Source organism: Ochlerotatus camptorhynchus, unplaced genomic scaffold (assembly GCF_037179485.1).
Source record: "Ochlerotatus camptorhynchus isolate MF236.1 unplaced genomic scaffold, CSIRO-AGI_Acam_v1.1 ptg000316l, whole genome shotgun sequence".
NCBI lineage: Eukaryota > Metazoa > Arthropoda > Insecta > Diptera > Culicidae > Ochlerotatus > Ochlerotatus camptorhynchus.
The window spans coordinates 154,591-173,067 of record NW_027040804.1 but is presented as its reverse complement, the minus strand read 5'-3'; the positions used below and the strand labels follow the sequence as shown (position 1 = coordinate 173,067).

At 36.1% G+C, this 18,477-nt stretch overlaps 1 protein-coding gene across 1 annotated transcript; it reads left to right on the top strand.

Annotated features, from left to right (window-relative positions):
• Nucleotides 1-1,100: 1,100 nt before the first annotated feature.
• Nucleotides 1,101-17,862, top strand: LOC135707679 (uncharacterized). The gene is made up of 2 exons (XM_065229529.1): nucleotides 1,101-1,289; nucleotides 11,321-17,862. Exon 2 carries the CDS (start codon nucleotides 11,329-11,331, stop codon nucleotides 15,112-15,114), a length of 3,786 nt encoding a protein of 1,261 aa, XP_065085601.1. The 5' UTR covers nucleotides 1,101-1,289; nucleotides 11,321-11,328; the 3' UTR covers nucleotides 15,115-17,862.
• The last annotated feature ends 615 nt before the right edge of the window (nucleotides 17,863-18,477 follow it).

Below are 18,477 nucleotides of genomic sequence, written 5' to 3'. Positions count from 1 at the left end.
TGGCAAACATGTGAAACAGGACAGTGAGGCAAATGTAAACCATGCCTTTTTTAATATATTTGTATGTTTTTTTATTTGTCAAAGCTCATTTGCATTAGCTTCACAAAGTTGAAGTTCAATTTTAGATTAACAAAACTCTGTTAAACCTAATTTTAATGGAACGAGGACCGATTACTCGTGGTATCCTCGAGGTTAGGGGTACAATTCCCAACTAACAATTTTAGCTGCAGACTAGCTTATACAGCCGGAAATTGCCTTATGTAGCTAATTTTTGTCGTTATAAGCTGATCTGCAGCTAAAATATTTTGTTGGGTTGGGTAAACAGGTGGAAGTTCTCGGGGTTTAACTGAAGTCTCCATACAGGTCTGCATAGTTGACGTCGTGCCGTTTCCAAATTGACTCTGTCATCGTCCTCATGTCCTTTTCCAATTGTGATGTAACTTCAGACTTCAAGAGCGCTATGGTTAGGCTACTTGAAATTGCCAGCACGTCTAGCACCTTTTTAATCCTTACAAGAAAATCCAGATGACTGCAAATAAAATATTTAATATAAAATGAGTAACAGCAATAGTCAATTAAATTATATTCAAATCATCAAAACAGCTATTTCATCCTATCAGTATTAATTAATGAATTAGTGAATTAATGTATATTTTACTTACCGTACAGGAGACTAACTCTTCGGTTGACATTTTGCAAAATTCATGCGTTATGTTTGACATCGAAATAAATAAAAACAATTACACTAAAAACCGATGTTATAGCCTAGACTTACTATGATCAAAATAACGTCAAGATAAATATATTTGAAAATACTTTAAAATACTTAACAGAGATTTAACAATACTTAATGAGTATTGGAACTAAAGTTTAGAGTGGGATGCCCCTAGAAAAATACTAACGCACATTTGAAATTCAAACTTCGAAGGCAAATAACTGCCTTGGGCCCCCGGATCCTAAATCTGGCACTGGGGCACATTCAAAAGATGTATTATAAGGAAAGTTTTTTAAGATTATGAACTGCTGATGAACTCTAGAAACTCTTCATGAAAGTTTCTCGAGGAATTCCTACTACAAAACATTTCATCAACATCGTAAAAAATTAAAATTATAAAATGCACCATATTTTCGACTCGGTTGTAGTGCAGCCTCTTTGACGTGATATTAATTTTAATTTTTTGCTCCGCAGGATCATTGACGAGCCGGATGCTGATAATTCGCTAAATCTCCTATAGCTGTTTCTTCATATCCGCGATACACCCAGTACTGTAATCGTAAAATAATAACAGGTAAGTCTCAATTTTTCTCAAGGGGCGACAGATAACTTAGGACGAAATTCAAAAGATGTGCAGATCGAGAGCTTCACCAAAGTGAAGCAATAAAATTTCAAAATTATCGGTATGACAAAAATCCTCTGTAAGGGTGACATTGCATTAGATAAGAAAGAGAACTTCATGATGACGGATTATTAGAATTTCAAAATTATTAACGATGTGGCAATGTTCCTCTGTTCAGATGACATTTCTAAAACAAGAATGTCAAAAGCTTCCCGATGACGGAGCATAAGAATTATTATATTATCAATGAGGTGACAATGATATTCTGTTGAAAATTTATTCCAAAAAAAATTTTCTATCGAGAACTTTATCAGGACGAAGCATTAGAATTGCAAAAACTATCAACGCTTTGGCTATGGTCCACTGGAAGAGTGACATTCCTGAAATAATATTTTCAAGAACATCATCAGCATGAAGCATTAGAATTTAATGGTTTCAGGTAGGCGATATTCCAAATATTCGCATGCCGAGAACTTCATAAGGATGATGGATTAAAATTGCAAAATTATCAACAAGGTGGCAATAGCATCATGAATCTATCCACCATAGTCCAGCCCATTGCTTGTTTAAAGTTCAATTCAGGCATATCCAAACACAACGCGGCACTGCGTACGGAAATCTGTTATCCAGCCCATATATTAAGTAAGGACAGACAGTTCAATAAATATCACACTAGCGCTACCGGGTGAGAGAATTTTGAACTAAACTCTTTACCATAAGATAGGTCTTGACCATCTGGACAGCTTTACTGAAGACGGAAATCTTCTATTTAGTCCATATGTTTTAAATAAAACAGCAGAAATGATTATCTTCCATTTAATTCCACTTAATTAATTTTGGTATCCATGACAGAAATGGAAGATAGCCATTCGAGAAAGGATTAATTATGTCTGAGAATCGTTAACGGCCGATTTAAATGTGCAGTGATCTAAACTGTCAAAACCATAGGATTTTTTTTAATCTAGATAAAAATAATTTGTCCAGAATAGATCAGACACGAACCAACTCATAACTTTTGCATGCGGGTTGATGGCGTAGCTAAATATTTCCCGCGAACACGGAGCCAGATGTCGGTAGTGTGCTTTGGTCAGAAATTTTATTGTTTTTGCTATGGTCATTCATGTTGGTTTGTCGGTGGTATTAGATTGTTTGGATGTGCTTTGATTTTCGAGGAATTGAGTCCTATGAGAACATGAATTGAAAGGATTCCCCATTTCAATCTCTCTCAATTCCCGATTCCCGGATTTTCAAAACCGCCAAAAGTCTACCAATATTTTTTTTTTATTTAAATCAATGTTAATTGAAATGTTATTCAATGAACACGTAATAACTATAGGTAGTATAATTATCACGCGATCATCGATTAACATTCTCAACTGGGTACAAAAAAATATTTACTCTACCTCTAGCATAGCATTAAATTTGCAATGTGCAATTCATACATGATAGATAGCGTAGAAGTTTCTATCTCCGACTCCAAGTATGTATTCCCGACATAGCACAATATCTCTTGAATCTCAACTGCGATTTTAGTTTTCGACACAATGGATGATCCACTATACGATGCCAAGACAGTTAAAATGCCGAAATCGTGATTCAGTTTACAAAAACGGGAGCTATTCTGCTTTGCCTAAAATAGGGGCGTTTGCCGAGAATATAGACCCTACGAATACAATTTCCACTTTGGAGCTACGGAATAGTCCATTCTATGCGCACGGGTATTGATGGTCCGAAAATGAGGGCAACAATAACAAACCATTTTTTTTTGGCAGAAGCGAAAGTGACTATAACAAACTTCGCCCCTGGATATGCTATTCTATCATCCAGAACAACAAACGTATCAATGAATGCAATCAATACCGTCGAGTTATTTACGAAACAGAAAGTCAATGAAGAGAATCGATCAAAATCGCTTGCACCCCTGCTTCCCAAGTTTGGCACCCCTGCTACAAGATTACAACTCTGGTGAGCATTTGGTGTGGTCGTTAGGGGCGTGTGGTTCTGAATAAGGTGATGAGTGTGCAAAATGTTAAGCAATTGCATCCTCCCTATTCGCATACGCCCGAAGATCGGAAGCGAATGCCACTTCGACTTGTTTCGTCTACTAACGACTCTCTGATGAAAGTGTTCGGGAGCAGCAATGCTACATCGACATTTCTCGTCTAGAAACGATTCTCTGACTGTGTTGGGGAAGTAGCATATGCTTGTACAAAATTGGTGGATTTGTTAGTTATTTCGGCGCTTTTGGAAAATGCTTGACATTTACCACTTTTCAATAGTTTCTTGTTCTTTTGAACAGAAATATTTCTGATCGATTGGTGATACAATTATTTAAATTAGTCCAGGGGCAGCTGAGTTATTAACGTTTCAAAGTCTTTCATAATTTCGTTACATGTTTCATAATTCACAAAGTGTACCCTCATATAGAAATCACAGACGTAGTCCTACGTCCATCTTCATATATCTACGAGTTAGTTGATCTTCATCTATGTGATTCCTAATCTTATAGCGTATATCGTAATATCGTGTAAATTTATGCAAAATCGAGCGTTAATTTTATGTGCGCTACATCTCGCAGAAAGGAGATTGAGCAAAAAAATATGTGGAGACTGGTCCAAGAATATACATCAATGAGTGATATCTCATTCGAAAGGTATCATTGAGACAAGAAAAAGTTGGTATGAGGTCAAAAAATTTTACCGTGGGAGAAAAAAGTTACTCAATGTGTAATGTTAGGAATTGGCCATTTTTGCTCATTTTGTTATTTAATCATCTTTTCCTTTTTGCATGAGGTGTATTGTGTCATCATCCCGGCACTTCCTTAGAGCGGTTAATAACAAGGATCCAATAGCACTGGAAAATAATAACAATGATCAAGTGACCTCAGATTCCCGTATATGCTTATCATTATCATTGTTCGATGATTTCAATAAGGGAGCATCAACCTAGGTGAAAATAAATTAACTCCATGGCCTCTATTATATAATTACTCCCTTATTTGTTGATCTCGCCCTTTTTTTATTTTTCTGATTTGCTATAAGTTCAGGTAACGTTTCGCCGGAGCTCGAGTAGTGTATCCTATCTAATCCAAATTCTCTCAGATTTATTGCCAACTCCATTTTGATTGCCGGAGTTCGTTAACTTTATAAATATCTCAGTATTTTGTGTTACATTTGTCTAGTTTTTCATGTTATAAAATTCATAAGAGTAATGTCAACTATCTTTAAAATATTTATTTGTTCTGCAAATACTTCGTTGAGCATTCGCTTAGAATAAATTCAATTGATTTCCCGTGCAACGCAGAAATCATAAATAAAACAGCAAAAAAGGGTTATCTTCCATTTAATTCCACTTGATTAATTTTGGTATCCATGACAGATACGTATTTCGACTACAATGTGCAGTCTTCATCAGTGTCATTCTCACTAAAGAACTTATCAAAATCTAACCCCCTCAATGGCTTCATTATGATGGCTACCAAGCCTTTGGGATTTTCCTTACTAGAGAGTTGTATAGATTTTTTCGCCTTTACTTTACTTAAATCTTTGGTTTTTATTACTTAGGTAGGTTCCGATTCAACACATTGTAGTTTCATTTTTATACCTGTGATCTTGACTTTTTTTTTACCTAGGAGATGAGTATTAAGGGGGTTAAATTTTGATAAGTTCTCAGTGGGAATGACATTGATGAAGACTGCACATTGTAGTCGAAATACGTATCTGTCATGGATACCAAAATTAATTAGGTGGAATTAAATGGAAGATAACCGTTTTTTGCTGTTTTATTTAAGCATTCCGCTAACAACCCAATTTCATTACTTCACATCAGAAATCATGTTTTGTCTACTTTGTACTTCGGTTACTGTTCGGTACTTCCAAGATGTCTTCGTCTGTTAACTTGAGATTTCTTCGAATTACATCCTGATGTGGCCGTTTTCATTACTGATGCAGTTGCACCTTATGAGGTAGTACATCCGTTTATATTTTTGGGATGAGTGCCTCAATAAGCAAAAGATTTGTTTGAGTTGTATGGATTTAGTGTTATGGAAAAAAAGTATTTGGCCCTTATTACGTGTATCATTTCATGGGGAAAATGAAGGGAAGTAACGAATTCTCATCCACGCTGAAGTGATTACTGGGCAAATCAAATAGGAAATCACTTCACCGTGAGTGACAAGTTATGATTTCACTTCGTTTTCACCGTGATAAGGGCTTGTATTTTGACCATGAATTGAGTTGTTATCACGGTTGTTAATCGATAACTCGATAGCGTATTTTCGTATTCGTCAGCAATGGAAAATTCGCATAGCAGGCGTTTACGAAAACACATTATGGACTTTTGACTGATAACCCTTGTCAATATCATTCAATCTCACACAAACCAGATTTGTGCATATATATATTGTCGTTAGAGTTGGAAACCCACTCGTGACAATCGATTTTACTCTCGTGCTGTACGTGTAAGATAACGTCGCATCTATAGCGCATCATTTAACGAATAGACTTCTCTGACGTTTATGAATTGCACAAGTATTAGTGCAGAACTCCACCTTAACAAATATGTTCCACAAAATTCCAGAGTGTGCCAGGAGCATTTACGCGAAAACGAATGGGATGAATTATTGGATTTTCCCAACTTAATCCACTACTTCAACGCCACCCATACAAAAAAAAAAATGTTTGATATTTTTAGATCTGCTTTGCAGCAAAATGGATTAGAATTCGAAAACTTGTTGGAAATGGACGATAATGAACTGTATTATTTAGTAGGATTTGACAGTTCGAAAAAAATCTTGAGCAAATTCCGTTCCTTACAAACAGATTTGATACTCCAGGTACGGCTTTGGGAATATATCCTGTAATGTTGCGTAGTGGTGCATCGAACGAAAATCTAAGTGCCTTGTTTAAAATGAGCCGATGGACACTTTACGACTCCTTAACAAAACCAAAGAATGTTTATTACTGGAGTTTGTACCCAGGCATTAAGGATTTGATCATATTGACCGAGAAGGCGTGGTGAGAAAAAATCTCATGATCCCAGACGCAATACACGGAAACATGGATGTTCCACTGGAAATGCGAAAAGCATTCGTCATCTGCGATGACATGTACGTTTGTATATTTAAAAAAAAGCAGCAACTATTCTTTCCAGCGAAAATCGTACAGTCTTCACAAGTAGTTCTGAATTGATTTCTTAGGCTATGTGATGTTTTTATGTTGGTCAGAGGATTTCGGGACGCTATGGAAGAACTGAGTTTATTCGGCTATGAAGCAGTGATACCACATTAAAACCCGAATTTATCCACCTATGGTGTGATCAGACCCTTCTTACTTATTCAAGTTTATTTATTTTATTGTCATTATCAGTGACCAAGCCCCCCACCCCCGTGTCATCCAGTGACACTACGCCACTGCCTGGGGGTACCCGGAATATATCCGGGTGTAGTCTATTTGGTGAGGCTACCAATCACCTTATCATCGTATTTTAATGTGATTTAATGGGTTTTAATTCAATTCATATTCAAGCAACTTCCCCGGGGTACCCTTAACATGTCCAAGTGTGTCCAATGTGGTATGGAACACTTAACACGACTTGCATTGATCTTATTTTTGAATTTTGTAGTAATTTGATGTGTCGCATGATGGTTTTGATACGTTTTCCGTTAAATCCAGCGTGAAGGCCCATATTCACCGGATCTTATTCCGGCCATTTCTCCGGAACCGGTTCACCGATTTCAAAACCGTTCAATGGGACCCCAAGACCTATCATTTGGCGCCGAGTTTGTCCAAATCGGTTGAGCGGTTGCTGAGAAACGTGAGCGCATTCATTTCGTTACATACACACACACATACACACATACACACGTACACACACACACAAACATGTTCCGATCTCGTCGAGCTGAGTCGATTGGTATATGACACTCGGCCCTCCGGGCCTCGGATCGATAGTCGGTTTTTCAAGTGATATCTATACCCTTCTTTGTAAGAAGGGTAAAAAGCCAGAATCAAGACCAACTGACAACGGAGCAGGCCAATCAGTCTCGGTTGGTCACCATATGTCGATGGGTGATTGAGGTAGATAACGGACGATTCAAGCGAGATTTCAAGTTCCGTCAAAGTTATTTCAATGTGGTTATGCAGCATATGTTTGAAGATTTCAGAGTGGCAGCAACCCTCATAAATGCGAACAACGCACGGGCTCCCGACTTTCTTGATATCATTAATGAAACAATCAACCTGCCCAATACGTCATAAACAACTGTTGATTTCAGAATCAACTTTATACTTCCGAAACTATGATTCCCTCCCGAAACGATTAAAAGACGTGTATCGTATAGCGAGAATATAATTTTCCTACCAAATAATATAAAAAAAATATTACTAAGCATACTATAGATATGAGTGTACATGAGATTATCAACTCATCATTTGGCAACTTCGAATATAGATGTAAGTTTACTAGACATTGCTTAATTAATTTCTCAACTAGCGCTTTAGTCCTAGATGTAAGTGTAGTTCATAAATTACTTACGTTTAGTATCCGTCTATCTTTCCACTGTACTTTAGTGCGGATTTAATCGTTTAGTGGCAATTCCTAGGATAAGTAATCATAGTGTAAGTTAGCTTGTGAACAGTTCACATACAAGGTGGGTTTTTCATACTTCTCAGCAGTAGCTTGAGATTTAGCGGGTGCTTTACGAGAATGGCGGTGCACTATAGTCGTAGGTCGTAAGTTATCTAATATGTAACGTAGATATTAGTTAGGATTAATCACTTCAATTCAAAGTATAGCTCACCAAAACTAGTTTTGTAGCATTTGGTTCAATTTTCTAGACACTATTAAATTCACTTTTAGCCGTAAGTTTAGGAAATCTAATTTAATTATAACTAAGTGTTTCACAATGCAATTCACTTCGTGGTTTGTTTCAATTGTTGTTTTGTTCTTATTTTTACTCACCCGTTGTGACAGGTTGGGTACCTGTCACTTCGCTGTCACATTGCAGGGGTGTATACAATGACCCCACGTAGGCACCAACGGTAGGTGCGTCTAAGCCAGTGCGGCCAACAACAACCATTTGAGCAGGCAACGAGCAACTGTTTTGCTAATGTCTGGGGATCTACCAGAATTCCACGATTTAGCAGGAATATTTGGTTGCTAAGATGCAGAATTCATTCTCGACATGCTGGATCACGAAAATACTATAGTTATAGTTACATAGTTGGTCGAGACCAGGATGGTAGAGAGGCAATAGGTTATTATTATTGATCATGCATTTCTGGCAAAAGAACCCTAGGATGTTGTGCACATATTATGACTGGAGTATGATTTTAAGATACGCAAAATTCCAGCATAACATTAATCATTCTGCTCAATTTTTAGATAATGTAATTGTTGAATAAGCAATATAACAAAAATCTACCCGGGGGCTAAAAATAACGCTAATAAAGCTATAACAAAATGAAAAAAAAAATGATTTTAATCAGTTTACTAACTTCAGGTGATACAACAGGTTGTCTTTATTTTTTTTCATATTATTTTAAAAACTTTAATTTATTCATATTAATCGTTTTTAGATTGTAACACTGGCATGTGAGACATCATTATTTTTTTCAATATAGATGGAAGAAAACTAAAACACATCAAATTCGTTTAGAATATACGAGATAACTTTCCCGCGATAAAAAGTTTTGACCCCATACCAACTTTTTCTTGTCTTAATGAGACCTTTCAAATGAGATATATGTCACAGGACCAGATTTGCCCAATCACCTTAACATGAATTTTTCAAATCGTGTAGGGTTCTGATGCATGGTCATTATCAATGTCATTCTTTAATTTTGAGGCTAAGGAATCAAATTTTGATTGACAAAGGGGCGCGCCTTTGGAGCGTGCTCTCACTGTTCGAAGGGTATAGATAGCGGGACCTTTCAATTAGAATCGATTCCTTGCGATGAAGGCAAGAATGACAACTGTATCAAAACCGAATACTTCATCATTTCTCAATAGTGATAGAGAAATACGACATGCTCTGAACTAAGGACACGGGATGTACAACAATAGATCAAATTTCTGGTCGCAGTGGTTTTATGTCCCGAACAGAGGATTATTATTATTATTTAGCTTTATTAAGGAGGCTTTCAGCCTTGGGCTGGTTCGCCTCCAAAAACCCGAACAGAGGATAAAAAAGATGTGTGATAAAGATTGAAAAAAAAAACACCCCCGTGCCAACACATTATTGAATACATAACAAAGAGGGAGGGACATGAGAGGGAGTACCACTCAACAGATGTGAGAACCACTCACCGGAATAATGTTAAAAAAAATATTTTCAATCGGCCATATAAGGTTTTAGATAAAAATCATTTAAAATAAAATGTTTGTTCCGGGCTTTTACGGGCTATTAACCGTTTAGGTACCATTATATAAATATTGATAGTTTGGTTAAAAATTCGAAAAAAATATGGATTAAAATGGTAGAACTTCAAATTTTCAAATCGTTTTGAATTTTAAAATTCAAGGTTTTTATCGTTATTGATCATGACCCACCTTTTAATTTGCGTGGTAAACAGATTTAACCTCATTTATTTGTTCAATAAGTCCATGCACCGCATGATGGGCATGTGTTTTCTACCGGAAAAAATACACCGTCATATTTCAGCCTCCAGTATTAATCCCCCACAACAAATTTCTCAAAAAATAGCATTACCCCTTTGTATCCTTCCACTCGCTCCCCAAGAGCCAACATCGAGCATAAACAGAGCCCATCTGAGAAAATCCTCACCTTTTGATGGCTATATCGTCTCACGAGTATGGTTTTTGATTACGCTGACGATGCGCATGCATTTCAATGAATTAAGCCTAATTTGGAATCCATAGGCTGAGTTTGGGGGCCAAAAAGCGATGTTAATTTTTTAACAATATCTCAACAATTTGTTTCTCTTAAGCAAATCTTACGCACGGGAAGGTCAATAAATTTAAAAGTCATCTGCAGTGAAAACATTCCATTGGATAAAAAATCTACTCGAAAAATACAGGCAAAGGGTGGGTTGTGCTTAGTAGGCCCCAAATTGGATGTAAGCCATACAAACATTTTATATATGTTTTACATTTGACTTGGATGTACTCAATGTGATCTTCAAAAGTTAATGTTTGTTGAAGTACTAGCATAGAGGTAACTCTAAGACCAGAAGGTCCCGAAGAAATGTGCTCAACTTTTTGGCTCAGCTCTGGTAGTCTCTTCGGTCCCAAGCTAATCGATTCACCCCTCGAAACATAGGAAAAACCAATAACCCCTCATTTTACCTGTCAAACTTTCATAGCGAATCAAAACAAACATTGCGTAGTACTAGAATTTCAACTAGAATGGGATATGTTAATCGTTTGCTTGGGACCAATAGGCTAGTCAAGTAGTGTGCCAATTTAAAATCGTTAGTTTCGTATTGACTGTTGGTACTAGTCCAAGACGTTTCACTTGATTTGACCAGGAAATTGGAACTCCGTTAATAGTGACTATGTGACTACGAAGCTCTAGGTTTATGTGGAAATTGCATAAGTTAAATTTTGGAAGCGTTGGGAGAAATCTTCCATTTTTGAAAATAAGCAGAGACAATATCTAAACTTATCTGCAGTCTGCTGCAAATAACACGAAGACTTCTTCCTTTAGTGGAAATGCCTGCAACTCTGAGGCAAATCAGGGAGGTCCGAAGTGAAATGTTTTACAATATCGACCCAGGAGTGCTACCCTGAGGAACACAAGCTCTAACAGATAGTCAGTCAGAGTAGAGTTCCTTAAGTTACATAATTTTGAAATAATATAGAGTGGAAAATTAAACTTTTTCAATATGGAAATCAAACTTTCATGCCAAACACTGTAGAATGCTTTTCCTATGTTTATAAAAGCAATGTCCAGATTATTTTGAACAAATAGACGTAAAATACTTATGATAAATGTTACTAATAGATTATTCTTTTCTTTTTAGGGAAAATAATGGAGCCCACCAAGGAACGATTAATCTATGCATGGGGTGGCAATATTGGCAATCATGGCAACAAATACGAAGAAGATTTAGCGTTGGTGCTGTTTGAGCGAGCATCTTTCGGGAAGTCAGCATTCAAACTTGCTTCAGAAATGAAGGACGCTGGAAAATTTGACGACGTAGTCATAATTTTCGAAGAACAGGAGGAAATCTGGTTAATCCAAACCAAACACAAAGGCAGCTCAGGTGATACAAAACCATTATCGTTCGACAATTTTTTTCCGAAGATGTTCAAGGAGAATAAAGATTTTGCTCTTGTGCAGTACATACAGTCATATTTAGATGTCATTCAAAAAGATAAATTCAAGAAGTATAAGCAACGATTTTTTATCTTAACCAATAGATCATTAGACGTTAGCGATGAACAGCTTAAGAAGTTGGTGAACATCGAGATCTGTGAACAAAGTGAAGTGAACCCAATAATGAAGTTAGCTAAATCCGACAATTGCTACATAAGATTCAGACCAAAAGAGGATAACATTGAAGAATTACTGAATTTGCTGAACACCGAAATAACTGCCATAAGGGATGCAATCATTGAACTCTTCAAAAGTGGAAAAGCTTCGGACTTACTGACGAAGTACAAAACACCAATGCAGAAGATCCTGACAGTTTTAGCTAAAAATCCAAATAATGATAACTCAAACAGCCAGGTCGATACCACCCATCAATGGTTGTACAATGAGCTATTAAATAAGATTGATAGAGAAGCAACGGTAAACATAATAAAAAATAAAGCGTATCAAGATCTGATGAAAGGTAAATCTAGGGACACACAACTACCTCCATATATAAATGAAGAACGCGTGAACAAGTTCTTTCAGCATCTAACTTTCTGTATAGACCAACCAAGTGATCTAATGACAACCGTCAAGGATCATCTTCGCTCATGGATGAGAACTTGGATTCCACCGGACGATCTTGGCAAAGCACAATTAGAGCTGCCTTTCTTTAAATTTTATCAATGTTTTAAAGATTGGATCAATCTTAGTAGTAACAAGCATACACAAAAGATTTACTTAACTGAAGCCGAGGGACGTAAGTGTGTCAAAGACATAACGGAAGAATTGAGTCATAATTTATCACAACGTGAAAGCTCGTACATAGAAAGAAAATTAATTGATAACAGTCATATTGTTAGCGACCATGATTTCATCAAACGATTAATATACGACCAAGAAGAGAGCCAATTTTCTCTCTTAATCGGAAAGCCTGGTATTGGAAAAACAACTATCCTCCAATACATTGCCTTCGAAGTTCAAAAGAAATCCGATATTGATGTGTTCTTGATATATTTGAATAGCTTACAGGAAATGCTCAAAACGGGCTGTGAAAACTTAGAAACAGTTTACACAATTCTTAAACCGACTCTTTCAAAAACAAGCATGACAATATTGAAAAACAATCTAGAAAGCAACGCAAATCGGTCTATAATCATGTTTGATGGGTTCGATGAGATCACTTTTCATGACGAGGCAATCGCCATGTTTAAGCAAATATTGTCAAAGAAGAATATTCGAGTAATTGTAAGCGGAAGATATCATGTCAAAGGTATTCTTGAAACAGCTTTTGGAGCAGGGGCAATCAGATTGATTCCATTTGAAAAAGATGAACAAATGATGTTATTGAAAAATTCATGGAAAACTTCCGATGATTCAGAGGAATTTAAAAATTATTCAACTAAATTGTTCGAAAATTTCTGCTCGGATATAACAAGCTATGAGTTTAAATTCTTTGGGATTTCCCTTATGATTCGATTGTTGGCGGAAGCATATTCTGATGATTTCCAACAATATGTAAATACTGTTCCAGATCAACGCGTACAAAATATTTTCCCGACAGAAAAATTTAATGTTGTCTCATTGTTTAAAAAGATTGTGCAGTTTTCGTTTCAAATCAAATGCAAGAAAAATAGATCCCAAGATGCTTACCGAAATATTGACATGCAAAGTGATGAAGAAGAGAACCGTCAGTTAAAATACTTTATTTTTGAGCATCAAATAGCTGCCTGGAATCAGATTTTAAGGTATAACCATGAAGAAGTAATCACATCGGGTGAACACGAAACAATTTACAATGACCTTCAAAATCGAATCAAAAACGGAAAAGAGAACTCTCCTCTATTTAATATTTCCTATGGCAATCTTAGGTTCATACACTTATCATATGCCGAATTTTTTGCTGCAATGTATATATATGATTATATCAAAAAATGCAAAGCAATTTTGTACGAAACACTTGTTGATCATGAAACAGTTCGAAGATTTTTTTTTAAGCTTACTGAAGAACAGTATTCAGAACAATCAGAGCAAATGATTGTTCTGAGCGATATTTGTAAAGATAAATCTAAGGTTGCATTCTGGGCATGTGAATCAAGTTCAGTAAAAGTAGTAAAGGAACTACTACAAAAGAATGATTTCAAAACTAGAAAACACGAAAAATATGGATCGTTATTACACACTGCGACGTATGCTGGTAATTCTGAGCTGGTTTTATTTCTACTTGATTATGGCATAGATGCTAATCTGATCGCCAACTTTGAGATATTTCAAGGTTATGATAAACACCTCAATACAAGTCCTCTGCACATTGCAAGTAAAAATGGACATCTTGAAATTGCTAAATTTCTTCTCGATAGATCCGCAAATGTGGATCTTCAGGATGAAAATAACAGAACACCTCTCCACTATGCTAGTGCAAATGGGCATTTAGAAATTGTTAAACTTCTCCTCGATAGATCTGCATGTGTAGATCTTCAGGATAAAAATAAAAGAACTTCTCTCCACTATGCAAGTGAAAATGGGCATTTTGGAATTGCTAAACTTCTCCTTGATAAACCTGCAAATGTGGATCTTCAGGATAAAAAGAATAGAACAACTCTCCATTATGCAAGTAAAAATGGGCATCTTGAAATTGTTAAACTTCTCCTGGATAGATCTGCAACTGTGGATCTTCAGGATGAAAATAATAGAACATCTCTCCTCTATGCAAGTAAAAATGGACATTTAGAAATTGCTAAACTTCTCCTCTATAGATCTGCCAACGTAGATCATCAGGATGAAAAAAATAAAACACCTCTCCACTATGCAAGTAAAAATGGACATTTAGAAATTGCTGAACTTCTCCTCGATAGATTTGCAAATGTGGATCTTCAGGATGAAAAAAATAGAACACCTCTCCACTATGCAAGTAAAAATGGACATTTAGAAATTGCTAAACTTCTCCTCGATAGATCTGCAAATGTGGATCTTCAGGATGAAAATAATAGAACGCCTCTCCACTATGCAAGTGAAAATGGGCATTTAGAATTGGCTGAACTTCTCCTCGATGAAAATAAGAGAACACCTCTCCACTATGCAAGTGAAAATGGGCATTTAAAAATTGGTAAACTTCTCCTCGATAGATCTGCAAATGTGGATCATCAGGATGAAAATAATAGAACCCCTCTCCACAATGCAAGTGAAAACGGGCATTTAAAAATTGCTAAACTTTTCCTCTATAGATCTGCAAATGTGGATCTTCAGGATGAAAATAATAAAACACCTCTCCACCATGCAAGTGAAAATGGGCATTTAAGAATTGCTAAACTTCTCCTCGATAGATCTGCAAATGTGGATCTTCAGGATGAAAATAATAAAACACCTCTCCACCATGCAAGTGAAAATGGGCATTTAGAATTGGCTAAACTTCTCCTTGATAGATCTGCAAATGTGGATCTTCAGGATGAAAAAAAATAGAACACCTCTCCACTATGCAAGTGAAAATGGGCATTTAGAATTGGCTAAACTTCTCCTCGATAGATTTGCAAATGTGGATCTTCAGGATGAAAATAATAAAACACCTCTCCACCATGCAAGTGAAAATGGGCATTTAAGAATTGCTAAACTTCTCCTCGATAGATCTGCAAATGTGGATCTTCAGGATGAAAATAATAGAACGCCTCTCCACTATGCTTGTGAAAATGGGCATTTAGAAATTGCTAAACTTTTCCTCGATAGAAAACTTTTGTTTTTGTTTGTTTTTGTTTTTTTTCTTTTATTCTTTTTTTTTGTTGAGGTTTGATCTAGACGGTTTATTTTTAAGATAATTAAATATGACAATTTTACCAGGTTTGCAAAAAAAACTAACTGGTTACAATTACAGATTTAAATTCCTCTAGAGTTTAAAGTTGCTTCACAGCGATATAAATGTGGAAAAGCTCAGGCGTCCACCTCTTAGTTTGCCGTTTTGATCACCTGAAATATTCATTGTAATACAGCAATCAAGAGTTAATGAACAATCAACAAAGCATCCTATTACACTAGCAACCCCGCAATCTGATGCTTTTATAATTTTCAGGAATGTCAGGAATGCTCACGAACCCCTGACATTCAGCGAGAAAGCTTACTCGAGGTATCTTTCAAATGAGCTTTTTTTTTCCTTTATTTGTTTTACGTCGATCTTGTTTTCCGTGCTGAGCACCAATGCTACCGACGTGCCAGGAAGGCAGCTCCCACACCTGGACCCTACCTATCGACCCATCAACTCATGAACTGGGGACCAACGGCTTTACTTCCCTTCCGAAGGAAGGCGTGATCAGAGATGTTATGCCTCAGAACATCCCGGCGGCGCCGACTGGGATTGAACCCAGGCCTGCTGGGGTGAGATGTAATCACGCTTACCACTACACCACCGGTGCCGATGCAAATGAGCTTGAAAGTTGCATTTTTTTTAAATGAGCTAGAAAGTTGCATTTTTTGATGAAATGATAAATTAAGTCCTCTATATCCATAATATGCACGCGAGGCTCAAACCTTTGAAGACTACTCGAAAACGAACCAGCGTTTGGCTGAAAGTCTTCTTAATAAATATAAGTAACTAACTAACTTGTAGACAATTTTTATTTCTAATCTACTACTATTGCATCAATCATAAAAAAAATGGTTTTTGAAGTACTACAATAATTATTAAAAAGTCATTATGACAGCTATCCATATAAAAAAAAAATCGTTAGAGATAACTTCGTCAAGCTGCATTATTTGTCAAAAAATCACTGGATAACACTGTTTAAAAGACAGTTTCAAAGTGTGAAATGCAGTATCTTTTAAATTCTATAAGTGTTGCTGAACGTTTGATATATCTATTTAGGCATCGAATTGAACACATTTATTCCTTTATAATACAATGAATTTTGTGGAGCACAAGTCAAGAAATGTGGTGTTCTTATTTCAACCGCGTTTCTAGTATTATATCTATGAAAGTCACTTCCTCTTTCAATTCGATCACACAAATATCGAGGTAGCAAACCGTTACCGCGGAATTACCATAAATTTTGTTTTATTTGTATTCAATTTCAACTGCTTATACTTCAACCATCTACGTAGAGAACGCAAATCTTCATTCAAGTGTAAATCGGCATCATCTAAATCCTTAGCTGCAATGAATAACACAGTATCATCTGCAATAAGATTAATGTCTCAAAATCGTAAGACACGTTGCAAGTCATTAATATACATAATAAATAACAGGGGCCCTAATACACTTCCCTGGGGCACTCCAAGGTTATTCTCCACGGGACTGGAAGCAGAATCATTAAAAACAGTCCGTTGAGCTCTGTCAGACAAATAGCTTTCAAACCATTTATATGCGGTACTCGTAATTCCAAAGCGCTTGATTGATCTTATCAATAAGGGCCTAGAAATTGTTTCAAAAGCGCGTTAAAGATCCAAAAAACAGCAACAATCGTATCTTTACACTCCAAATTATTTTTCCACTTCGCTAATACCAAATTCAACGCGGTTTCACAAGAATGACCTTCCCGATATCCCGATTGTTCTGGTATCAACAAACTATTACTATTTAAATACTCCAACAGCTGGCCTTTAACAAAAAGTTCTAAAATTTTCTCTAATGTGTGCAACATGTTGATGGGACGAAACTCTTCGGCTTTAATCGTTTCAGCAACTTTTTGAATAGGAACCACTAAGAATTCCATTCAAATTTGTGGCACATGTTCAGAAAGATGTGGCCAATGACATGAAAGCAATCTTGTATAACTCTAGCATTAACATTATCTACTCCAGCCGATTTTCCTAATGAAAAACAAATAACTCTAAGTTCATCTAATGTGATTGGGTGAAAAACTTCAAATCTACAACTTCTATTCACTGGCTGTTTAATTTCGTCAGGTTCATCGACCAATTCAATGGATTGATTAATCAATGAAACACTGTCTACAAAATAATCATTAAACTTAGCTGCAATTACTTGTTCTGACTGTTCTAATGTGCCATTAAAAGTTATGGACCGCGACTTGCAATTACTAGGTTTTAATAAAGATTTAAAAAAATTCCATAACTCTTTGCTGTTGTTTTGTTACTGATCAATCTTCATTTGAACATATTCACAACGAGTTTTCTTTATTGATTGTGAATACTTATTACGCGCGATTGTGTTCCTATTCCAATGATTGTCATTATTTGATCTATAAAACTTTTTGTACCATTTGTCCCTTTCCGTTTAAGACGCAAAAGATCCAAATTGTACGAGCTGTTTGAGTTAAAAAAAAACAAACTTTTGCTCAATTACATTTTTTGGTATACGTTTTCAAAGCGTTATTAAGAACAGCTGTAGATTCATCTAAGTTACCGGCCGCGAATGAAAAATCCACGCTCCTCTCAACAAGATTCGAAACAGCTTGCTTCGAATATTTCTTCCAGCACTTCAATTTTACTAATTCATCGTTATCGTTAACATGGTCTAAGACATTAATCACTAAGGTTTCATGATCGGTTATTTTCAAATCAGTATCCGTAACTGAAAAAAATGGAATCAAAATTGGATTAAACGTCGTCAATTAACGTTCTTCTGTGCCTGGAAATACACGTTTATTAATTAACCGTTTGCTTTAAATTAAAAAAAAAAAAAAACTCAGCTAAACGCTTCAAATGATTCGAATTATGGCCAGCCAATATATTTAATTTACAAGAATCATGGAATGTCTCAAACCAGTTCTCTAAAACTTCAACAAAACGCTGGTCACTAGAACTGGGAGAATGATACAAAACACCATAATTACCCATCTTCATGCCACGTACAACTGTAATGCCCAAGAACCAGTT